The sequence below is a fragment of the Typopeltis vanoorti genome, chromosome 18 (genome assembly GCF_054136105.1).
Source record: "Typopeltis vanoorti isolate ZY-2024b chromosome 18, IOZ_Tvanoo_1.0, whole genome shotgun sequence".
In the NCBI taxonomy this organism is placed as follows: domain Eukaryota; kingdom Metazoa; phylum Arthropoda; class Arachnida; order Uropygi; family Thelyphonidae; genus Typopeltis; species Typopeltis vanoorti.
This window is the reverse complement of record NC_143566.1, coordinates 66,879,267-66,906,407: the sequence shown is the minus strand read 5'-3', so window position 1 is coordinate 66,906,407 and position 27,141 is coordinate 66,879,267. Positions and strand designations below refer to the sequence as shown.

The following is a 27,141-nucleotide window of genomic DNA, read 5'->3' as shown; positions in this document are numbered from 1 at the left end:
GTTGGGAGCTGTGCTGGAAGAAAAGAGGCGATGATTTGGAGGTTTGGTAGCTTGTACCTTGTGATCCCTGAGAATACACTCATTTTTTTATCGTTGGAGTTTTGTCAATGGGGAGTCTCCTTGAAGTTCTCAAGTTCTCAGGGTAGTTTCCAAGGCACGTCCACTGATGTATTCTGCCTTATAGCAGACCACAATCTCAAGCATGACCGACTGGGGGTCCGATGGACAAACATCGAAGGCAGAATCAGTTTCTCCAGTTACCTATTAGTGTAATCAGCGGGCAGCTGCCAACCGAGGAAGAAAGGATATCGTTTGCTACTAGGTCCAGAACAACCATGACGGTATATAGAATACAGAATGTCCAAGTATAAGAAAGAAGTATCCAGATCAAGACAAAGATATGAGATGTCCTAATGGAAACTTTGCTTGTGGTAAAGGATGTTTATAAAGAAAAAACTGTGAGTAAGCACACCATATTGGTGTTCCTTGGATTGTAGATATGAAAAATTGTATATATATGTTAAGCAAGAGTCTGTGCTATATTTTGTAAAATCCTGAATAGTGTGTCAGAGTGGCGTAAATGTGTGTGTTATTTTTGTGCAAAGTATTTTCTGAAGGTAGCTGTGTTAGGAGAAACAGTTATTGCCCATTACTTGTCTAGTTTGTAATCACAATTTTCTAGTTAGAATAAAATGATTTGTTTAAACAACAATTTGATCTGATCATTGACAATGCACTATCTTAAAAAAAACTTATGGACCTGTGTTGTGTGTTAATTAGATATTGCCACGACTTGCTGTATAATTAAGAGAAATTTGACTAGACATTGCCTTTTCCATTTCTTTGATTTCTCACTCTCTATTGTTCTGCCTGACTGGCACAGTCTTAAATCAAATAAATTTTTCAGACCGAAGAGTGTGAGAAATTGAATATACTGCAATCATATAGCCAGCAATAGCTCGAATTAATCTGCTTTACATGTGATAGGAACAAAGGGCAAGAGCAGGAAGAAAGGGGGGGGGGGGAGAACAAAATTAAGATAGAGAAGCTTTGTGAACTAATCACATCGTAAATAAAAAATCTCTTTAAACTGGCGTAGTCAAAGGAATGATAACGTAAGAAAATATAAGCACAACAAAGGCTTAAATAAATAAAGTTAATAGAAAAAGTTAATACTAAAACATAAAAATTTACAAACAAAAAAAAACCCATAATATACATTGACAGGCCAGCAGAATCAATGAAAGTTATGTCGCTGCCTCGTCACTTTTACTTTTATTCTTATGTTATATTATTCTATATGTATTATTTATCTCTCATGCATATCAGTTATTTCATTGCCGACAAATTTATATTTTTGTTTAGAACGACTGCGCCAGCCAGCAACTAAATTCTGATACTCAAATAAACAACGCTAAACAACAAAGGGATCACGTGATGTGCAATCGTGGCTCCCCCCTTTTCTTTCTTACGTAAATTGCTTCTCCCTTCACTCATACAGGTCCGAAAGTTTTATAAGTGGTAATTCAATCTCAGAGACAACAGACTCATGAACTTTGATATAAAGAAATACATTTATTATAAACACTTGCATAGATACACTTTAAGTAATAATTTCAATGCTAGAGAGTCTGAATCCCCCCCCCCCTCTCTTTAGGTTAAGATATCCAAAATTTCAATTCTTATGTTTAAATGAAACAATCCTATATCTCTGTTATATTATTATGTTCAGACTCGATTATTCCACAGGGTTACTCAGTGCTCATTTTCTAAGCACAGTTATATACAAACTTTATACAAGGTATGTCAGATGCATTCCATCTTGTATTTTAAAATGGAAAAATATTCTAATTCGTGCTCAAGCTCTATCCCCCCCACAACTTAATTAAAATTCAGGCTAATATCTAACATTATATCATATAGCTTCTTCTTGACAAACAATTCAAGGTTAGGTTCCTTTCTCAGCACAAGCTTAGAGTGGCACCAGCTTATTTGACACAAACAGATCAGTCCAAGCAGTCTTTTAGGCACTATGGGTAAGTTAATGTGTGGAGCTCCTTAAATCCTTGGCTGCTATTCCTTTTACGATTACAATTCCATAATGAGTATGAAAAATTGTACGTTACCATCTTGTTCTTTTCATGGGGTTTCCGTGACTTCCCTCCATGCCTTCACTTCCGATGTGCAAGACTTCCGTATTTTCTCACCACGTGTTTCTGTGGCATCAGTGGCTTACTTCCACTATCTTCGAAGGTTGCCCTTCGCTGACTTCACATTGGCATAGCTTACCAACGGCTCTTTACTGGAATTCTGACTTCATTCCTTTGGTGACTTTATTCGACTCAGTACAACAGCAACCGGGAGATTGTTGCTGGGCACCGGCGACAAGCTTCTGTAGCTATCCAGGATTGGACGGGAACACAGGAACAGAAAACGAGAGAGAGAGAGTTTGAGTCTCGCGCCGCACCTTATATTACAAATGCGAGTGCCCTCTCTCGGTGACTATGTCATACTCTTAGCCACGGCCGATTGGTCACCCCAACTCCGAACTGTTTTGACATGGTTCTAATACATACATCTCTTATGCACATTTAATAATAACAATTTCGGTCCTGAGACACAATTTCCCTTTGCTTATTTTACACAGACATTATCAATTCTAAATACAGATTTCCTAAGTTTATTTAATATTAACAATCTCAGTCGGTTTGATATACTTTTGAGTGAACATATATACAACACTCTCTTAGCCCTCTCTCTGGAGGCATAAGCATGTCCTTACCCTTAGGCCTGATCGTCACTGTTTGTTAGGTCGGAAACAAGATGGCTTATGAATAGTGAGTCAGCTCTTTTTCCGAAACAACAGTGTGCTTGACCATTTTGATAAATTTGGCAGGTTATAGAAAGTAAGACTAGTTTAGAGCTTTTGGCATGGCTCAGTAGATTAGATATTAAGTGGAATTTGGTTGGTTTGAAAGTATCCCATGTGGGCAGGATTAGTAGTATCTTTGTGTGTTTATTGCATATTGGGTGGTTCTCATGGTTAATGATTCAGGGCAGCAGATTTGTCTTGCTTGAAAATCAATAATAGTGACCTTCTCAATTTCAGGGTATTTAAATTGTATGACATGCAACAATATTTTGGCAGTGGAGTACTAGTGTTTGCTGATTTTGTGATTAGATGTTAAGTCTGGTATGGGAATGCTGCTGTCACAGTACTGTTCAATTAAACATAATTTTAAAGAATTAGGTCGATCAGAATGGTGGATCTGATGTAGCAGATATTGTTCCCAAATTACACTGTTAAATTATATATAGTAATTAATTAACTCTATATTTAAACCAAACCTAGTTCAAAAACAAACCAGACTAAAAGTATATAATACATTAGCCCTACCAGTCATTGTATGGAAGTGAAATCTGGACAATAAAACAAAAAGACAAAGATTAATAACGGCAGAAATGAAGTTTGAGAAAAGCTGCAAGGTATACTCTATTTGATCACAAAAGATATGAAAGAATTAAACCAAGAATCAGTAAGAGAAAAAAATTAAAAAATATAAACATAAATGGATGGAACACGTTCAAAGAATGAAAATAGAAAGATTACCAAAACAAGCCTTAAAGTACAAGCCATTAGGAAAAAGAAAACCAGGACGTCCTCTTTAAAGATTCAACTATGACTTCTAAGGCCAGAACAGGCCACCTAAATCCTTGATATGCATGATGATGATTTTTTACATACTCCAGAATCCGTGCTTTGGAGACCAAACACAACTTTTTTAAGCTACTCTAGGCTTCTTTTGCTAGCTTCAAATTCTTTGCCAATGTGTTTGCTACTGCTAGTGGATGGCAAGTTCTGCAAAAGATCTTTGTAAATAGTTTGAACTTGTAAACAGATCATGTTTTGAGATACACCATCTCCTTTCAGTTGCATGTCATTAATCCAGACAGGTAGTAAAGTTTCCATTTCTTCCATAACTTTATTTCTTTGAGATGACATGATAGATACTCCTTTGGCCACATCCATTTCCTTATAAAAATCTGCTTTCTTCACAATTGTAGCTATGGTGGATTTGGACAAGTCATACTGCTTTCACAGATCACTTTGCCTGACTCCTTTCTCATATTTTTCCACAATCTCTTTCTTAATTTCTATTGTGATTTTCTTCTTTTTCAGTTTTCTTTGGCCTCATGTTGAAAATAATACGCTGATCAGTGAATGATGCTTATCTGGTAGATTTTTCAGAAAATAAACGTGAAGCTACAATAAAACACGTCACTTATAAAAAGAAATACATACAGTACACATAATAAATACAAACCTAAAAAAATCTTCACGGAGTATTGTTTGTTTACACTAATACCGAAATAGATACACAAAAAAGCAAATACGTGCAGCATTTGCCGTATTTCAGATAAATACGATAGTAACAACAATCGTTACACTAGAGACGGTTCAGCTAAATGTGCATAAAAAAGTTAAAAAAAAAAAAAAAAAAGTATAATATAAAACAGGCTTTAGTTCATTTGAAAAGAAAAGCATCACAGTTCGTATCTTGAGTCTAGGTTCATATCTAGAGGTCAAAATGGGATATGAAAAAAAGTTCGTATGTCGAGCGGTTTGTAAGTCGAGGTTTGTATATCTATTGGAAATGCTTTAAACATTCACAAAGCTATCAGATGAATCTTCAAGTATTCTAATTAGAATACTTGAAGAAAAAATTAAGACCAGTAATAAACCACAAAACTTAATACAACATAAAATCATAATTACCTCACCCAAGGACATTACTATATGATAATATGGTTTACATATTACTGTCACTCTGGGTGCCACATTGGATCCACTATTTCCTGTCTTTAAAATTGGACTTAATTGAACTTTATTCCCACAAAGGAAAAAAATAAAATAACACTAGCTACATCAACAAACCTACACAAAATTGCTGATAGTTTTTAAATATTAAAAAACATCAGAAGGAATTGCTATTACTTGAATTTTTAATATACTATCACATAAAAAAAAAAAAAAAGTTATTAATATCAGCATTAGGATGATTCTCTGCTGAACTTGCATCAGAGACATTCCTGCTTAGAACAAAGCTTAGGTATCTTCTACAGATATACCTCACGACATCTGATTGCTTTCAAGCATGCTCATGTGTGAGTAAGACATGTCGTCAGAGCTAAAAGGACTTCTGGATCCAATACACATACTCTATATACAGATCAACGAACATCGATTAGGTCTATGTTAAAATCCAGAAAATGAAGGGCAAAATATACTATCCATCCACTTTTGATCCTTGAATACAATGGACAGTTGCTGAGCCAAAAGTAGCTACCACTGCTCTGAGAAATTTTGGCCAAAACATCAATATATTTTTAATACCCCGAGTTCTTGGCAGAAAAATTCTATTTTCTGCTTGAACAGTGCAGAACATTATTATGACAGGTCTTTCATAAAACAAACTAAAGCTGCTTTGCTTAGATGTCACCTAACTGCTGTAGGACTAGATCAATTATGAAATTGTTAAACATCTTTCACCATCCTCCATGAGAACCTATTTCCAGAAGTCTACAAATAGCAATTATTTCCTTTCCATAAACCAAGTAAGGATCCAGAAATTCTAACAAAATATTGTCCAATTGTACTGACCACCTTCTGCAAGAACCTGGCAAAAAATAGTTAACTCTTTTATAGATTCTGGAGAGAAACATTTTTTTCCCAGAAAACATTCATTCAACTTTGTTCAATTATTCAGCTGCTGATCGTCTAGTCCAGTGGGAAGAATCCATTAGTGATGTCTTCCAAAAATGTGATCGCTTGGTATTGATTTTCTTTAACATGATAAAAGCATGCGACAACTTGAAGATTTGGAATACTGAATGGACTACCCAGCTTTAGTCCTAGAGGGGTACCTCCCTCTTTCTAACCAACCAAACGCTTCCAAGTTAGAGTGGGAACCACTCTCTCCTGATCCTGCACTCAAGAGGAAGAGTTTCCACAAGACTGTTTTGTGTGTCATGCTTTTTTGAAGTCAAGGTTAACTTCATAACTGAACAATTTCCTCCAACTGTAATACTCCACATGGATTACTTGACTATGGTCTGTCATTTGTGCAGTATGAGGATCATAAAAAGACAGCTGCAACAAGCCATTGACCATCTTTAAAAATGGGTGCTTGAAAATGGATTCAGGTTTTTTTTACCAGAGGAGACCACTTGATGGGAATTTTTGCTAACATCTTTACCCTGACCCAGAACTAAGACCAGGATAAATTTTAATCCGACTCTCAACAGAAGCCAAGTTCAAGTATATGCCTCTGGACATGCTGTTATGGTTGGATCCTGTCCAGCATAAAGAAATCAGAATTGCAGAAACATTTTGAACTTCAAATTCCTAATGTTTGTTGAAGCAAATGTGTCACCTTTGTCACTTTGATGACAACACTGTTTCTGTTATGTGCAACTAAAATAAAATCCCTGCCAGACACATGGCCACTAATTTTTTTGTCCATGATGGGAGAATTTGTACAGTACTTGTCAACATGTTTCTTTGATTTGCAAATAAAAGCGTTACTAGAATCTACTGTAGGTATCATGGTAGACAACACTGAACAGATGCCACTAAATATACTTATTGCCATGACTATGTACTATTATCAGTTTGTCTTTGTTCAGGTTAGCTAACGATTCCATCTCCAGCTGTCTACTAGCAGCTCGGTCAAGTTCACAGAACAATACCATGATTTTATGCATGTCTTCACAGACTGTTTAAAATCGGTCTAGTGGCATCGGCAGTTGTCTTCCTAGACAGCTGTATATCTAATCTTATATTTACCTAAACTTATCTACTATGTGGTTGTACAAAACAGTGTGTTAATGTTCAGTCACTGGGTAACAGTATTATGGAATTCAATAAAGGACCTAAATATAAATGCTGGAGTGTCAGGTGCATCAAATATGATACTCCTTGTTGATTATTGCTCATAACCCACGGTAGTTAAAAGTAAACACAGAATGGTGTCTACTAGATGAAATGAAATCGCCACCTGTTGACAAAATGAAAGGAGCATAGAAAGTAGATACTTATTACATTTGACGTTGCAATACATTGCCGGCCGAGTGGTTAGCATATCCACTCTCCAGCCAAAAGACTGCGGGGTCGAATCCTGCTGTGGGCATGGATGTTTGTGATTGTCTGTGAAAATACTGGTAGTGGGTAGTAGATGGTGTAGATGTGATTAGCTGTAGTTGGATTGAGTGGTGGAGACAGAGAGTTGTAGAGTAGGTACTCTCCCATTGATGAGTCTTTGGACTCATTGGAGGTGTCACGTAATAGTAATAATAATAATAATATAGCATGGGAACAGTATGTGGTTCCAGAGCTTAAAGCCCTCTCCCTAAAGGTCATTATTGAAAGCAGTTATTGTGATGTCAGTAAAATATGCCATTTGGACACTAAAGAAGTGGTAAAAATTGTGCTGGTTGAACAAGTCATGGTTCCTGCATCACAAATGGGTGGCTATATGTAGGGCATAAACAAGTCACTGGATCCTTTGCTTGCATTCTTCTACTGGCAGTGTTAGCAAGCCATGTGCCATCTTGTGCCTTTACCCATGCATATGCAAGTTTTGGTTGCATATGCATGGGTAAAGAATGAAAGCAAAAACACAGTTTCTTGTTATTAAGTAAGAAATCTTTCTACCTTTCTCTGATCAAGAATAATTAACAATATCGTTATACACCATTTTATTACTTATATATGGAAAATTACTTCTGCATTCATTTAACCTCAGTACTTCTGAGTGTAGTTCACACTGATAAGACCTCAATAAATGTTGAAAGTGGTGTACCTTTCCCATAATGTATAGCAACACACACACACGTCCAAAAATAAATGTGCTGTGCATTATTGGATACTGAAGCAATTGATGTGAGGTTGACAGCCTTTATAGAAGGCAGAGGTTGGAAAGTTCTGATAAATACCTAGAACAAAAATGATATTAAAGCAACTGATATAACCACAAGAAAGAACATAAGTTACCTTCATAACGCTGCTACTAGTATGTTCTTTCTTGGGATTATATCGGTTGCTTTAATATCATTTTTGTTCTAGGTGTTCATCAGAACTTTCTAGCCCCCCCTCCCCCTCCCATATACAAAAAGCCAAGTTGTTCAGATATCTCATGCTAACTTTGTTTGCTTATGCTTGGATAAATGATTAAAACAAATTTTCGTCTAGTTTCATATATGTTGTGCCTGTTTATATAATAACATGAGAATGTGTAATGGTGAAAGAACAACTCTTCCAGGTATTAACTAATTTTTGTGCAGCTTGATCATAAGGTAAGTTTACTGAAAGAATGGTCACTTTATTTTTCCATTTTCACTTAATAGGTTACAACATGCGCACACTGCCTGGTAAGGGTAAGGAAGAGAAGTAAGAAATCTACTATGGAAATTAAAGTATTGACCCCTCCCCTGTTAAAAAAAATAAATTTAAAAAAAAGCACACCCATTTCCTCTTTATTTCACTTTACTTTATTTTTTTTAATATTTTAAATTTATTTTTATATCATTAAAGTATGACCCTCCATAGCTCAGCATTATAGACGAAGCCCTTTTGTCAGAAAGATATGGGGTTGATTCCCATCAGTGATGTGTGAAACCTTTATCTGGTCTCTTTCAATGAAAGGTGAGTTAGCCTGTCTCATATGGGGGGGGGCAAAAAAACCCCCCAGAAACTTTGGTTTTTTTTCTCCCCCAGAATAGGCAAACTGGCCCTGTGAACACACGCACCAGGAGACATAGGGCCAACCACCTTATCCTCAACGTGGTTACGGTTGTAAGAATAAGAAACTTGGACACTGCAAAAAAAAAAAGGGAGAAGAGGAGGATTACGAAAAAAAGAAATATCATTGAAGTATACAAATATATAAATAGTACTTTAGTAACAAAAATCACAAGGAACTGTAGGTTGCGAGAAATTAAGAATGTATAGTTGGAATGGCTAATAGAACAAATATGAAAACAAACCCCAACTCAACATCACCAAAGTTAAAGATTGCTACTATCAACGTAAGAAGCCTGAATGGCAAAGAAATGGAGCTAGCTGAGGAATTAGATAAGTACCAGATCGACATAATAGGGGTGACTGAAACAAAAAAGACCAAAACTGGTGAGATCTTTCTGAGCAATAAATACAAAATGTTATATTCAGGCAATGACAATCAAGGAAAAGGAGTAGCCATAGTATTCAACACAAAATACGAGGCTAAGCTTCTTGAATGGCAGGCAATCTCAAATAGAGTAATGTGGGCAAATATCAGAATGGGGAACTGGACAGTAAGACTTATTTGTGCCTATGGTCTCAGAGAAGGTTCTACTAAGGTAGACGTGGAGGAATTTTTTGATGCTTTAGAAAAAGCAACTGACACAATGAAAAAGGAAAAGTTGGTCCTTTTTGGGGATCTAAATAGCAGAGTAGGAAATGATTGTCAGACATACAAAAATATTTGGGGAAAATTTGGAGAAAAGAGCAAAGCTAATAATAATGGCAAATATCTGTTGGATTTCTGCTCAGGACATGGATTGGTTATTACTAACACCATGTTCCAACATAAAAATGTACACAAATTCACATGGAGAGAAGAGGCTAGGAATAAGAAAAGTCTCATTGACTATGTTATTGTTGATAGTGATGTTTTCTCCCTGGTGCAGGACACTAGAGTGTACAGAGGATTTGAAATTGGAAGTGATCACTATTTAGTCTTGAGCAGGATAAAATTGAATTTCATATTGAAAAGAATAACATGTAAGAAAGTTTTAAAGCGAATAAAAGTTGAGCAGCTCTCACATGTGAACTGTAGACTAAAATACACAAAGATTATTGAAGAAAAAATGAAAGAGTTTGAGAACAGGAATCAAACCTTGGAGATTCAGTGGCAAACTCTGAAGAAAACATTGATTGATTCTGCCAGAGAGGCATGTGGTGAGGTTATCTGTAAGGATAAAAAAATCAGAACTCCCTGGTGGACACAGGAAGTTAAAGAGGCAGTGAAGGAAAATAAGAAAGCATACCAAACGTTCCTGTCAAATAAGTCAGCTTGTGCTCTTAGAGAATATAGAGACAAATTCAAGAATGCTAAACACTGTGTAAAACTAGCTAAACAAAAGTCATGGGAGGACTTTGGCAAGAATATAGAAAATAAATATCAAGAAGGTGGCAAAATATTCTGGAGGTTGTTGAAGAAGCTTAGGAATGGAGGAAAGAGTGCTGTAAAAGGAGTTAGAGATGATAAAGGTGACATGAAAATGGGAGAAAAAGATATCCTTGAAGTATGGAGTAATTATTTTGAAAAACTGCTAAATGAAACAAGCAGTGATGACAGCACAGTGGTAAAAAACACTGACCAGGCATGCAGTCAGTGTTTACATATCCATACTTGAAGTAGAAAAAGCCATCAAAGGCTTGAAATGTGGAAAGGCAGCTGGAGTAGATGATATTCAAACAGAAATGCTGAAGTATGGTGGTATAAGAGTCTTACAGTGGCTGCAGTGCATAGTTCAGAAAGCCTGGACAGAGGGACAAATTCCTGATGATTGGAGTAGAGCTCTCATAGTACCCATATATAAAAAGGGAAATAAAACAATGTGAGAATTACAGAGGTATTTCCCTACTGAGTGTTCCTGGCAAGATTTATGCAAGTATACTTGAGAAACGGTTGAGAGGAATTGTGGAAGAAAAGCTAGGTGAAGAACAAGCTAGATTCAGGCCAAACAGAGGATGTCAGGATCAGATCTTCACTTTATGACAAATAGTCGAGAAAGCATGGGAATATAACAAAGATCTGTATTTAAGTTTTGTCGATTTGGAAAAAGCATATGACAAGGTGCCAAGAGAGAAGCTATTCAATACGCTACAGTTGTATGGTGTCAATTGGGGCATTATATCAAGCAATACTTATTTGAGTTGTAAGTCAGCAGTTAGAATTGAAGGAAGTAGAGGAAGATGGTTTAATGTTAAATCTGGTGTGAGACAAGGATGTACATTATCCCCTCTGTTATTCATTATCTATATGGATTACATTATGAAAGAAAGTGGTATTAAACATATCAAAATTGGAGATGTTAATGTCAGCTCTTTGCTTTATGCGGATGATGTTATACTTCTAAATAAATCTGCTACAAGTCTGCAATATTTTCTGACTAAATTGAATAGCTGTTGTAATAGATATGGTATGAAGGTCAGCAATAAAAAGACAGACAATGAATATAGGCAGTATCATTGAAAATGTCAACTGTGAATGGAGAACCTGTGGAACAAGTAAAACATTTCAGCTACTTAGGCACGATTTTTAGTGAAGATGGTAAATTAAATATAGAAATAGACAACAGAATCAGCAAAGCTGGTATGGTGGAAAGTCAACTGAATAAATTCATATGGAATAAGAGAGAAATTAGTCAGAACACTGAATTGGCTGTATACAAGACAGTGTTCAAACCAGTTTTAACTTATGGATCTGAGAGCTGGGTCAGAAGTAAAACACTTGACCAAAGACTAGAGGCCGCAGATATGAGAGTCCTGAGAAAGATTATAGGCGTGAACTGATGCATCAATGGCAATATCATATTAAAAACGAGGATATTAGGAAAGAATTTGACATTGTCAGCATCCAGGAATGTGTTAGCAGAGCTAATCTGAGGTGGTATGGTCACCTAAACAGAATGGGCTAGGAAAGATTAGCAAAACAAGTGTTCTCTGCCAGGTTGGCAGCAAAACGACCCAGAGGAAGACCAAGATATAGGTGGATTGATACGGTACAAAGTGCCTTAGACGATAGAAATATAAGATCTGATAATGTTGAAGTCTTGACAAGTAACAGACTGATTTGGAGGAAAATTGTAGATAGGAAGTTAGTAATGATATAGTTTTTTCATGTAGTACTATCATATCCTGTACACCCCTTGTGGGTACATGGCAGGAATTTGATGATGATGATAGTTGGAATGGCACAGAAATTAAGTTACCCAGTACAGTGATTGCCAGATATTTCATAGCAAACTGTATTTAAAAGTGTTAAATGTTTTCTTTCAGTAAAACATGTCTGCCTTGGTACCACAGATGGTAAATGCCATTGTTTACTGCAAAAGCTGTGGGTTCAAATAATGTGTAAAGCATGGATGTTTGTAAACACTTACTTAGAACAACTTTGTTTAGCTTCTTGAATTTATAAAGCTCATCTTAAAAAAATCAATTGAATGGATACAATCAGTGGTGAGCTATGGAAATTTTAACAAAGGGCTCACATCGTCGAGCAAAAAAAAAAAAAAGGCTAACTTAGCCCCTATAATATTATATTGCGACTTTGTAGAACTTCTGAGAGATATAATTCCTGTAGGATATCAATCATTAATGCTAGATCTTTTAAAAAATCCAAATTGAGTAGTCGGTTTAAAAAGCCCTTATATTTATCATTTGATGCAAAATGCTTGCATAAAGCTGGGTAATTTCTCCCCACAGCAAGAGCCAGTCGTAAACTGCAAGCAGCCTCTCGTGGTCCAAACACATAGATCTTTAAAATTTCAATACCAAGGTCTTTTGCATTGTATTTAATTCTCGTTGATTTTTTGGTGATTGATGATAAAAAGCATATAATTTATACATAAATATTTCAAAATGATTTATTTCTTTAATGTTTTTTATCGATTCGTCTATGTAAACGATGTGTAAACAATGAGCTATGCAATGCCAAATCACAATGTTGGGAAATTTTTGTAGAAGTTTGATTGCAACACCTGATTTGTTTCCTAACATTACACAAGCTCCATCAGAACAAAATGCAATGGGATGATTTTTTAAATAGTTATCATAAAATCCATATGAATTTAAAGTAGCAATTATAGTAGCATGTATACATTCCGTGGTGGTATTTTTTAGTTCTACAAGATTATTAAACAAGAAAAATAAGGGGCTCACAAATTTGAGAAAAATTTAACAAAGGGCTCGCACAAGCCCCCTATAGCTTACCACTGGATACAATAGTTAAGTGTAACCTGATTCTTTATATTTTTACTTTTATATATTTTTTAAATTTAAGGCTCATCTTAAAAAAACACAATTGAATACTGGACATCATGCAGTATTTTTTAAACCTAATCTTTCATATTTTTCTTTTTTCTTGAAGAAAAATACTGGAATATGTGGATACCTGGCTATTCAGAGGACGAAATTAAAGTATATAAAAAAGCAGAACGCACGGAGGAGCACAGAAAGGTAATCATATGTTTTTTTTGTCTAGTTTAACATATGTTGTGCCTGTTTGTATAATAATATGTAATAGTGAAAGAACAACTCTTCCAGGTATTAACTGATTTTTGTGCAAATAGCTTCATCATAAGGTAAGTTTACTGAAAGAACAGTCACTTTATTTTTCCATTTTCACTTAATAGATTACTACATGCGCACACTGCCTGGTAAGGATAACAAAGGAGGGATAAAATAAATTAATGATATCAAATAACTTGTCTCTGTGTGTGTGTGTGTGTGTGTGTGTGTGTGTGGATGGGTGATTGGTTTCGCCACATCTCCTTTGTGAAAACAACCTCAATTTTGTGCATTGCTTCATCAACTCAGTTTGGGTTTTCCTACTATAACATAAACCACACTGAACCTACACATTCATCAGACATATTATGGGTAAAAGCTTAAATATTGTGTTTCAGTAAAATTAGTTTTATTCAGACTAACATAGTTTGCCATAACAGACTGACTCATGTAGAGTTTTATTTGTGTAAAGAGACCATTTCTTATGTTAATAGCTTTTGAATGATATAATGACATTTGGACTACCTTTTATAAATAAAGATGGATTACTGTATATGAAGTGAGTTCTGATTTATAATCCAAGGAATGGACTATTAGCGACAAAATTAAAGAATATATTTGGACTATATCATTAAGTTCACATTTCATCATCAAATTCCTGACATGTACCCTCAAGGGCTGTACAGGATATGATAGTACTACATGAAAAATTTACATCATTACTAACTTCCTATCATTATCATTACTAACTTCCTAAATAAAACTGCATGTGAGAATTACAGAGGTATTTCCCTACTGAGTGTTCCTGGCAAGATCTATGCAAGTATACTTGAGAAACGGTTGAGAAGAATTGTGAAAGAACAAGCTGGATTCAGGCCAAATAGAGGCTGTCAGGATCAGATCTTCACTTTACGACAAATAGTTGAGAAAGCATGGGAATATAACAAAGATCTGTATTTAAGTTTTGTTGATCTGGAAAAGGCATATGACAAGGTGCCAAGAGAGAAGCTATTCAATACGCTGCAGTTATATGGTGTGAATGGGGCATTATATCAAGCAATACTTAGTCTTTGAGTTGTTGTAAGTCAGCAGTTAGAATTGAAGGAAGTACAGGAAGATGGTTTAATGTTAAATCTGGTGTGAGACAAGGATGTACATTATCCCCTCTGTTATTCATTATCTATATGGATCACATTATGAAGGAAAGTGGTATTAAACATGATATCAAAATTGGAGATGTTAATGTCAGCTCTTTGCTTTATGCAGATGATGTTATACTTCTAAATAAATCTGCTACAAGTCTGCAAGATTCTCTGACTAAATTGAATAGCTGTTGTAATAGATATGGTATGAAGGTCAGCAATAAAAAGACAAAGACAATGAAAATAGTCAGAATCATTGAAAATGTCAACTGTGTTGTGAATGGAGAACCTGTGGAACAAGTAAAACATTTCAGCTATTCAGGCATGATTTTTACTGAAGATGGTAAATTAAATATAGAAATGGACAACAGAATCAGCAAAGCTGGTATGGTGGGAAGTCAATTGAATAAATTCATATGGAATAAGAGAGAAATTAGCTGTATACAAGACAGTGTTCAAACCATTTTTAACCTATGGATCTGAGAGCTGGGTCAGAAGTAAAACACTTGACCAAAGACTAGAGACCACAGATATGAGAGTCCTGAGAAAGATTATAGACTTGAACAGATGGCATCAATGGCAATATCATATTAAAAATGAGGATATTAGGAAAGAACTTGACATTGTCAGCATCCAGGAATGCATTAGCAGAGCTAATCTCAGGTGGTATGGTCACTTAAACAGAATGGGCGAGGAAAGATTATCAAAACAAGTATTCTTTGCCGGGTTGGCAGCAAAACGACCCAGAGGAAGACCAAGATATAGGTGGATTTATACGGTACAAAATGCTTTAGACGATAGAAATATAAGATCTGATAATGTTGGAGTCTTGACAAGTAACAGACTGATTTGGAGGAAAATTGTAGATAGGAAATTAATAATGACGTAATTTTTTTCATGTAGTACTATTATATCCTGTACACCCCCCTTGAGGGTACATGGCAGGAATTTGATGATGACTAACTTCCTATCTACAATTTTCCTCCAAATCAGTCTGTTACTTGACACGATTCCAACATTATCAGATCTTATTTCTATCGTCTAAGGCACTTTGCACTGTATCAATCCACCTATATCTTGGTCTTCCTCTGGGTCGTTTTACTGCCAACCTGGCAGAGAACACTTGTTTTACTAATCTTTCCTCACCCATTCTGTTTAAGTGACCATACCACCTGAGATTAGCTCTGCTAACGCATTCCTGGATGCTGACAATGTCAAGTTCTTTCCTAATATCCTCATTTTTAATATGATATTGTCATTGATGCCATCTGTTCACGCTCTAATCTTTCTCATATCTGCGGTCTCTAGTCTTTAGTCAAGTGTTTTACTTCTGATCCAGCTCTCAGATCCATAAGTTAAAACTGGTTTGAACACTGTCTTGTATACAGCTAATTTAGTATTCAGACTAATTTCTCTCTTATTCCATATTTAATTTAATTTACCATCTTCAGTTAAAATCGTTCTTAAGTAGCTGAAATGTTTTACTTGTTTTACAGGTTCCCCGTTCACAAATGTGTTGACATTTTCAACAATTCTACCTATTTTCATTTTCTTTGTCTTTTTAATGCCGACCTTCATACCATATCTATTACAGCAGTTATTCAATTTAGTCAGGGAATCTTGCCAACTTGTAGCAGATTTATTTAGAAGTATAACATCTTCCGCATAGAGCAAAGAGCTGACATATTAACATCTGCAATTCTGATATCATGTTTAATACCACTTTCCTTCATAATGCGATCCATATAGATAATGAATAACAGAGGGGATAACGTACATTCTTGTCTCACACCAGATTTAACATTAAACCATCTTCCTGCACATCCTTCAATTCTAACTGCTGACTTACAACTCAAATACAGACTAAGTATTGCTTGATATAATGCCCCATTGACACCATATAAGTGTAGCGTATTGAATAGCTTCTCTCTTGGTACCTTGTCATATGCCTTTTCCAGATCGACAAAACTTAAATACAGATCTTTGTTATATTCCCATGCTTTCTCAACTATTTGTCGTAAAGTGAAGATCTGATCCTGACAGCCCCTATTTGGCTTGAATCCAGCTTGTTCTTCACCAAGCTTTTCTTCCACAATTCTCAGCCGTTTCTCAAGTATACTTGCATAGATCTTGCCAGGAACACTCAGTAGGGAAATACCTCTGTAATTCTCATATTCAGTTTTATTTCCCTTTTTTTATATGGATACTATGACAGCTCTACTCCAATCATCAGGAATTCATTCCTCTGTCCAGGCCTTCTCAACTATGAAGTGCACAATACAAAATTTAATATAGATTAGCAAATAACCTTTCGCGCATGGGTGCATCATTAAAAAAAAAGAAGCAATTTGATACAATTGATAAGTTACTTAGAAAGCATTAAGAACAGGATATTATTGCTTTCTCTTTTTTATAAGATATAAGCAAATTGTTTCTTAATTACCTAAATTAGTTATGAGTAGACTTTGGTAAGAATAAAGAAGGTAAATATCAAGAAGCTGGCAAAATATTTTAGAGCCTATTTAAAAAAACTTAGAAATGGAGGAACGAATACTGTAAAACAAATCAGATGATAAAGATGACAGGAAACCAAAGATAGATATTCTAGTTGTCTGGAGATATTACTTTGAAAGATGGTTAAAGAAAACAAGAAGGGAGAGAATAGTTACAAAATATACAACAGGAATTCAATGAAGAGTACGTCAATACTTGAGGTCAGAAAAAAGTGATAGCAAAAACCTGAAATGTTGAAATGGCAGCTGGAATAGATTAAATTTAACCTTTTTTGATCAAATATTGAGATATTAAAGCTTTATATTTGCTTCTGCATAATTTGGAAGTTCTGGCAAGGTTAAATTCTAAATGATTGGTGGTAGAACTCTTAGTATCTAACTATAAAATGGGAAATAAAAATGAACATAAGAATTAGAGGAATTTCTCTTCTGAGTGTTTCATGTAATATGTATGCATGCATATTTGAGCAAATGGTTAAGAGAAATTGTGGAAGAAAAACTTGGATAAAAATAACCTGTATTTATGCTAAATGTTTGTCTCCTATTTGTTTAGACAAATGTAAATGGGACAGTAAAGTCTGTATTCAAGTTGTAAGTCAACAGTTAGGTTTGAAAAAAATGCAGGAGATGATTTTATTACACTTGATTTTATGTCAAACCACCTCTGTGATAGTGTGCATCTTGTCATCATCTGTGTTGGATTACATCATGAAGTAAAGTGACATTAACGTGATATTCAAATTGCAAATATTAGTCATATGTTTTACATGCAGCTGTTATACTCTCAAATAAATCTGTATAAGTCTGAATGAAATGAGTAGTAAAAGGAGATCTTACGAAAATAGGAACATGGAAAATTACTGCAGAATAGAGAACCCCCTCCCCTCCCCTCCTAGAAAAAAGTGAAATAGTTCTGCTATTTAGGAAAATTTTTTTTGCAAATATAGAAAATTAAATATGGAAATGGACAACGGAATAAGCAAAGTTGGTATGGTGGGAAGTCAGTTTAATAAATTGATGTAGTGGGGGGATGCATATTCTTTATTTCTTGCTTACTTGCAAAGTCTAGAATCTTTCTATATTTTATTCTGCAGCACAGGGATGTGCATTTATTTCAAATGCAGCATCTCATTGTAATATTCACTTTACTTTTTGTATGTCTTTCTTCATAATATTTAATGATTGATCCTCATGAATTCTAGAAGAGTGACAGCATCAATTTTTTCATTCTGAAAGTTGTAATTTGAATGAACATTCCCAAATGGAGATATAATGTTGACATTGAAACTGTTATTCCTCTTATATTTATAGTGACAGATCCACTACAAATATACTTATAATATGTAGTTGGTGATTCTTTCCTCACAGGTATCAGTTTGAAAGACAGTTATCATCTACTCTGATTGTTTGTAAACTCATCTTACACAGACTTTGTAAAACTTAAAACTGAAATATCTATGAAGATATGGTCCCCATAAACTAGCATTATCAATCATCACTGTGTGTGTCAATATTAGATGAATTTTGCGATTATTCTTATTAGTTTTGGTTGGCTGCAGTGTTCATTCTTCACCAATGAAACTTATTTAGCTGTTTTGCTATTATCAAAAGGTTTGATAAATTATGCAAATACTGAACCATTCTCTGACTACTAAAACATCTGCATCATGCACTTTTTGTTTGTTTTTACCTTATTAGTAGTCATTATTAGAAGTAACGTATCAAATATCTTAACAAAACATAAGCTGATCCATGCAAAACACTGAACCTGGTATAACTGCAGAAGTTGAGTATAAGGACCATATCTCTGATTCATTTGCATGCCTATAGTTGTAGCATACAAAATCCTATTACTGTTAACAATTTATTTATTTACTTAGTTTTCTTATTTTAAACCAAAATTATGAATCGAATTCATGAATGTTGGACAAAATCCTAGATAATAATCATGAAAATCCATTAGGCTTCATTATATGAAATGTTTTTTTTTCCTCTATTGTGGCATAAAAACATACTACAACTGTGTTTTTGTAATGATTAGCTATTTCATTACAACAAGAATACATTCCTTGAGTTTTGTTAGACAATTTTACATAATTTCTCAGTGTATCACCTGTGCAATCCATATACTTCTGCAATAGTTGCAGTAAGAGATGGAGTATAAACTGAACGATAAGTAGCCTGAGGCAGTGTTGTTTTGTATTGCTTGCTGTTTTGTTTTATTATCCATTACAGACTAGTTAAATAAAAAAATATGTAGAACAATAATAATACAACCAAGAGTTGTAAATATATGTGAAACACGTGGAACTTAACAAAATCTGATTTGGGGGGGGGGGTAGACATATTTGAAATGATATTCCTGTGCACACACCTTGATGGTACATGTCAAGAATTTGATGATGATGAAATGGTTGATGATTGTACTAAGAAAAATTGTAGTGCTAGCAGTAGAAAAAAATGACTATAGAGAAAGAGAAAAACAGAAAAAAAAACAGAATTGCAAAAAATATATAATGCATATCACAACACACTCTTTAATGTGTATCCCAGAAAAATGCTAAGCGTTAATGGTAATACCAATAAAATTCTGAATGCACTAAATCATTCTTGAAAATGATTTAGTGGATTCAGATGGCTTGAAAACCAGTGAACATGGCTCTGCCACAGAGGATGTGACTGGAGCCTCTTTATTACTGCTGAACCTTAGTGATAGTATTTCATATATTGTCTCATTTACAAACAAAATGATTATTATTATTGAGACCTCCAGGGAGTCAGACTCATTGAGGGAGGCTAAAAATCACCCAAACTTGTTATCATACCTTCCCTTAAATGTATTCACACTAGATGCACTACTACCCCTAAGGGCAAATTATTCCACTCACTCACTGCTCTCTGTGAGAAAAAAACCTAGCTCTTACCCCTTTCTTGACTGTGAACAACCTTAACTTCCATTGATGCCCCCCTCCCTGTTCTTTCTCCCATATAGCAATTGAATGCTACATGATTTCAGGCCCTAAGAACTTCCTAAATGTTCTTCTCTCCTGTACAGAAGAAAAGGCTGATGCTATGTACTTGTCTCTCACCACTATGCTCCACTCTTTCATGCAGACATCTAGTTTCTACTATATGTACCTACAAATAGTTCCATAATCACCGATCATCAAAATTATCATTAGTAATTCTTCACTTGCTAAATCTGCAAGACATCAAAACCAATTTATCCCTTCTTGGTTCAACTTTCAAACCCACAGAACAAATTTCTCTTCATTCCTCTGTTTTTGGTGCTATTGAAGGGAACAATCACATCCAACATCAAGTCATTTCCCAGCTTTCCTCTCCATCCAGTACTAATGACTATAGTTTGAACAAGCTTTCATTTGTAAGCTTACCATTATCTGAAATAAATAAATAAATAATTCTTCAGTGATTTGTATTATGTTTCTTCCTGTGAGTAAATCAAGAACAGCAGAAATCATGCAAAACTACTTGGAGTTAGCCTGTGTTCAGGGGGGCATTCATGATGCTTAATTTGACATAATCATTGAGATTTGTAGGGATGGTACAGATGAATACTCATGTGTAAAAAGTTCCCTATGAAATTGATTCCTTTACATTTACAACACAAACTGCTATATCTTAATTTCATTTCATTTACTCACTGTTCATTCATATTGTATAAAATAGGCTTGAACAGTCTGTTTTAATTTATTAAAATGCAAATTTTGTAGAACAGAGTGGAGTAAAGCATTTCTAAACTTGTCCTTCATTATTTTGAGTAAAGTAGTTTGGTTCAGGTTTTGATATTGAGATTTTGAAGGTTTTATAACTCTAACATGATATTCAGTGATTGACTTATATTTAATACATTGAAATTCATATAGATGTAAATTCGTTGCAGTATGTATTGATGAAATTAAAAACTAATTTTGATTTATTTTTGTTACAGAGGATGGCCCTAATCCGTAAATTCCTCAGAAGATCTGACTAGTCACTCAAGATCCTACATTATTTCAATGTCATTATTCTGTGATATTTCACTGTTTTCATAAAAGAATTAGAACCTTGTAATTGCTCATTCAGATAATTCAGATCTGTGATATTTTTGTGATGTTTCACAGTATATATTCCTATAAGTTTTCTCAGGTTGAAATAGTGTGATAATCACTTTTGACATCTTATTAAATTTGATATTTTTAAGATTTTTCTTAATATTTTGTTCAGCTTCTTCACCATACAAAAGTCACAACCGACTTTTTTTTCCTTGAAAACAAATATTAACTAATTTTTTTCATAGTCAAAAATATGACTGTTTATAAAAATCTAGTGAAGTGGATAAGAAAACATGGCTGATCCAGCAATTCTGAATGCCAGACTACCTCATATGATATTACTAAATTTCATTATTTTTGATTTGTATGTTTTTGCATAAGCAAATAAAAGTTGAGCAGCTCTCAGATGCGAGCTGTAGACTAAAATACACAGATTATTGAAAGAAAAATGAAAGAGTTTGAGAACAGGAATCAAACCTTGGAGATTCATTGGCAAACTCTGAAGAAAACATTGATTCTGCCAGAGAGGCATGTGGTGAGGTTGTTTGTAAGGATAAAAAAATCAGAACTCCCTGGTGGACACAGGAGGTTAAAGAGGCAGTGAAGGAAAAGAAGAAAGTATACCAAAAGTTCCTGTCAAATAAGTCAGCTTGGGCTCTTAGAGAATATAGAGACAAATGCAAGAATGCTAAGCACTGTGTAGAACTAGCTAAACAAAAGTCATGGGAGGACTTTGGCAAGAATATACAAAATAAATATCAAGAAGGTGGCAAAATATTCTGGAGGTTGTTGAAGAAGCTTAAGAATGGAGGAAAGAGTGCTGTAAAAGGAATTAGAGATGATAAAGGTGACATGAAAACGGGAGAAAAAGATATCCTTGAAGTATGGAGTAATTACTTTGAAAAACTGCTAAATGAAACAAGCAGTGATGACAGCACAGTGATAAAAAACACTGACCAGGCATGCAGTCAGGAATACATATCCATACTTGAAGTAGAAAAAGCCATCAAAGGCTTGAAATGTGGAAAGGCAGCAGGAGTAGATGATATTCGACCAGAAATGCTGAAGTATGGTGGTATAAGAGTCTTACAGTGGCTGCACTGCATAGTTCAGAAAGCCTGGACAGATGGACGAATTCCCGATGATTGGAGTAGAGCTCTCATAGTACCCATATATAAAAAGGGAAATAAAACTGCATGTGAGAATTACAGAGGTATTTCCCTACTGAGTGTTCCTGGCAAGATCTATGCAAGTATACTTGAGAAACGGTTGAGAAGAATTGTGGAAGAAAAGCTTGGTGAAGAACAAGCTGGATTCAGGCCAAATAGAGGCTGTCAGGATCAGATCTTCAGTTTACGACAAATAGTCGAGAAAGCATGGGAATATAACAAAGATCTGTATTTAAGTTTTGTCGATCTGGAAAAGGCATATGACAAGGTGCCAAGAGAGAAGCTATTCAATACGCTGCAGTTATATGGTGTCAATGGGACATTATATCAAGCAATACTTAGTCTTTATTTGAGTTGTAAGTCAGCAGTTAGAATTGAAGGAAGTACAGGAAGATGGTTTAATGTTAAATCTGGTGTGAGACAAGGATGTATATTATCCCTCTGTTATTCATTATCTATATGGATCACATTATGAAGGAAAGTGGTATATTAAACATGATATTGAAATTGGAGATGTTAATGTCAGCTCTTTGCTTTATGTGGATGATGTTATACTTCTAAATAAATCTGCTACAAGTCTGCAAGATTCTCTGACTAAATTGAATAGCTCTTGTAATAGATATGGTATGAAGGTCAGCAATAAAAAGACAAAGACAATGAATATAGGCAGAATCATTGAAAATGTCAACTGTGTTGTGAATGGAGAACCTGTGGAACAAGTAAAACATTTCAGCTATTCAGGCACGATTTTTACTGAAGATGATAAATTAAATATAGAAATAGACAACAGAATCAGCAAAGCTGGTATGGTGGGAAGTCAATTGAATAAATTCATATGGAATAAGAGAGAAATTAGTCGGAACACTAAATTAGCTGTATACAAGACAGTGTTCAAACCAGTTTTAACTTATGGATCTGAGAGCTGGGTCAGAAGTAAAACACTTGACCAAAGACTAGAGACTTCAGATATGAGAGTCCTGAGAAAGAGTAGAGGCGTGAACAGATGGTATCAATGGCAGTATCATATTAAAAACGAGGATATTAGGAAAGAACTTGACATTGTCAGCATCCAAAAATGCGTTAGCAGAGCTAATCTCAGGTGGTATGGTCACTTAAACAGAATGGGCGAGGAAAGATTAGCAAAACAAGTGTTCTCTGCCAGGTTGGCAGGAAAACGACTGAGAGGAAGACCAAGATATAGGTGGATTGATCCGGTACAAAGTGCTTTAGACGATAGAAATATAAGAGCTGATAATATTGGAGTGTTGACAAGTAACAGACTGATTTGGAGGAAAATTGTAGATGGGAAATTAATAATGATGTGATTTTTTTCATAAAGGACTATCATATCCTGTACACCCCTTGAGGGTACATGGCAGGAATTTGATGATGATGATGATGATGTTTTTGCATACCTTGTAGATATTAGAATTCTTATCTGTTATGCAATATGAATATATGCATATAAAGTTAAATACTTGTTTTTATTGACATTTTGAAATATAAATGGCTAAAAAATGCAGTATTTGAAAATTTTCTTTTTTCTCTGTTTTCTCTTATTTCTTGTGAAAAACATTTTTAATGCCAGCTTAACCACAAAAGGTTGGTAGCCTGTAGCACATTAAGTACTCTTTGGATAGGGTAAGAATTAAATGATTTAGGAACACTGTTTTATAGATCATTGTAACTTGAACTTTTTATAACCACTTCAGACCCTAAATAAACTGAGTGATGGTCTCACTCAGCCCATGACCTAAGAACTTAACAAAAATTATGCCATATCAGGGTTTGAGAGTAGTTTTGCTATTCATGTAGGTAACCAGGCTAGCAGTAATAAAATGCAATGTAATTTAATGATCATTATAAGCTATTACCATCAATGCTTTATTCACAAGTCCTAATCAAGTATATTTTTGGAACTGCAATTAGAAAAAGGGGAGGTTGAAGTTTACATCTGTACATTGGAGCTGCAAGCCCATAGTACAGATGTAAATTTCATATTTCGCAATGCATGCATGCATTTCATATGCATGCATGCATTGCGAAGGGCAAGTTTGCTATTAATGATTTAAAAGAACTTGGTCTTTTTTTTTTGAATACCAGTGGCAATCCAGATTGCTGACTGCATGCTAGAACATTTATTGTAATGAATGGTAATATAATGATACTAAACTGTAGTTAATTTAAAGTATCATGAACCAAAAATTCTGAGCTTCAAATTATACAAGCTTATTTCTACAATATTTGCTCCTAGCCACAACCCGTTCCCTTAGTTCTACATGAAATTTGAAGAGCAGACCGAAAACCTAAAATCAGAAATTTTATAAAAAGCCATGTGATTTGTGTTTGTGTAAAAATTGCCTTGCTGAAATCATTACTTTTTTAAACGAGGCAATCTTACTATGCTTTCTGAGGAAAAAAACTGCACTACTTCTGCCTTATCCTCCAATACCAGCAACAGCAGTCATTGTGACTGCAAGCAGACAGATTGTTCCTTTTATATTCACATAGATTCCAACCAGCTTAATTTCTAACAAACTAATACATCATGAATGTAACAAGATTTTGTATATCATGTGATTGCATTATATACAATTTGAATTGAAAACTGATTCACTTAAACTGGCTTGGGAATTTGATGATGCTAAGTGTCCAAGCCGGTATGTATTGGGGGGGGGGGGGGTTGTATAGGATATTATTATAGTACTACATGAAAAGTTTAAATCATTACTAACTTATGTGTATACTAAGACATGCCTAAACTGTGGTGTTCTGTCAGGTCTGATAGATATATGGGGGGGGGGTACTATAGAATGCTTTTTTTTATTCTAGTGTGTTGGCTTAGCAATGAAATTTAGGGTAGCCACATAATGATAGCGGGTTGCTTCTCATGATTGTTGGGTACTGTTGATTTTCTGGATAACTATGTAGACAATGGCAATTTTATGGTATCACACCTTTCAACATAATAGCACTTCATGTCCGAGTAATAAGAAAATAAGATTGAAACATTGTATTGGCTAGAATAAACCTGATATTTGAACCTGATTAAACATCTATGGGATTGAATAGCAGTGCAGAATTTATTTATTTTTATCCCACATCAGGACCATGTGTGAGGTTGAGTGAGGACTGAAAAGAAATGTATTCGATATTTTTCATGATGAGTTGAGACTAGTTGTAGGGAAACACTTTGTAAGGAAAGCTGTTCCAGAAAACAGTTGTAGGTGGAATAAATGAAGAGAAGCAGGTTTAATTTATTTACAGTTGATTTCTAATCTGATCTGGAAATGTCTGGTGACAGTATAAGTTGAAGTGAGTCTCCTGAAAGACTCTCATTCAACTTTTCTCTGAGCAATGTTCTTGCTAAGCTGTATGCATGTGTGTACACACACACACACACACACACACACACACACACCAGTCAAAAAGAGAGATCACATGCCTGGTAACTGAGTGCACAAAAGTTTTCCTTTCAGAATTTCTAATTTACAGTTGATAATTTTTGAACATACTATATAAACGAAGTATATAAATCATACTTCTCACTTGGTTTATTTCATAATTTCTTCATCTCCACCAGTATAACTTTGACCCATTCCAACTTAATACACTCTGATTGATTACTTTTAGCCTGCATCATGTGGGCAAAGGTGGCAGGTAGATCAAAGGAAGACTTTAATGTCCAACACAATCAAAAGCCCTGGAAATATCTAGTGACATTTCCAGCACGTTTCTATGAACCTTTCATGACAAGTGTCCAGTGATGGTATTGCAGGCCAGGAGGTCAGCTGTAGGATTGATAGAATCTCTACTGGTGGTCTCTGATTAATAGGTCTCTAAGTAGTGGAGAAGTCAACTGTTGATGACTTTTTCCATTATTTTGTAGAGGATTGAGTTGGTGTTATGTAATTGGACAGCACACTTTAATTCCCCCCCTCCCTTTTTTTTTTTTTTTTAATAGGTTGGATATATGCTTGTTTTCATGTTTTGGGATAAGTGCCTGCTGAGAATAGAAGATTGTAGAGATAAAAGGTAGCTCTGTAGTAAGATTGATTACTATTGAAAAGATTCCATCAGGACTAGAAGACTTGATTATCTAAGTTGTTTAGTAGTCTTCTGATGTCTTTTTTTGCTGAAAAACCACAGGAGGTATGTGGTAAGAAGTGAATAGCCTTGGTCATCTATGTAGTGGTGACATATGAATGAGAGAGGAAATATAAGTGAGCAGAAGTTGCAGCCTATGCAAGGGACCAGAAGACATAGCTTCTGTTTGGATAGAGGTGAGTTTCTGATATTCTTGCTATAAAATAACTAGGTAGTGTAACAAAATAGTGCTTTAAAGAAAGAGTGAAAAACATTAACTTTCTGTCTGAAATTAGTAGAAAATCGTTCAATAACATGCTGAAACATATGGCCAGTGGATAACACATCTGTCAGTGAGTTAGCAATAGCTTTCTCTCCTGCAGAAAGAACATAAAAAATATTGTTTTTAGAACACAGTTAATTCCTGCAACCAGATTTGCCACTCTGGTTGGTCAAGTGAATAGTACTTCTGTTCTCTAGTCAACAATAGTCCACGAGTTTGAATCTCATGGAATGTATGTATGTATGTCAGTGTCGTTAGATGAGCCACTTTAAGCCATGAAAGGTTGTAAGCCTTGTGTGATTTAGAATTTTGCAGTGCATTTGAGGTTTACATGCTTTACGTGGGTGCAATTGGCATTAAAAAAAAAACATTGGTTTCATCTGTTTCTATCAGTATGCAGGTGTCTGTTTATTGACGTACTTTCAAACTCGCAAAGTTTTAAATATTACTTTTTCTTATCAAATTACTGATATATATACCTCAGGAGGGGGGGAGGGTATTATGATAACGCTACATGAAAAAGTTACACCATTACTAACTTCAGATCAACAATTTTC

The 27,141-nt window shown here is 34.9% G+C and overlaps 1 protein-coding gene across 1 annotated transcript in view; it reads left to right on the top strand.

Annotated features, from left to right (window-relative positions):
- Window positions 1–21,194, top strand: part of LOC150096732 (transcription initiation factor TFIID subunit 12-like) — a 77,496-nt gene extending 56,302 nt beyond the window's left edge. Inside the window, exons 6-7 of the mRNA XM_090408579.1 lie at window positions 13,197–13,285; window positions 20,944–21,194. Coding sequence (XP_090264705.1) covers window positions 13,197–13,285; window positions 20,944–20,985 — 131 coding nt within the window. The 3' untranslated portion in view covers window positions 20,986–21,194. The remainder of the gene's footprint in view (window positions 1–13,196; window positions 13,286–20,943) is intronic.
- Window positions 21,195–27,141: the final 5,947 nt, after the last annotated feature.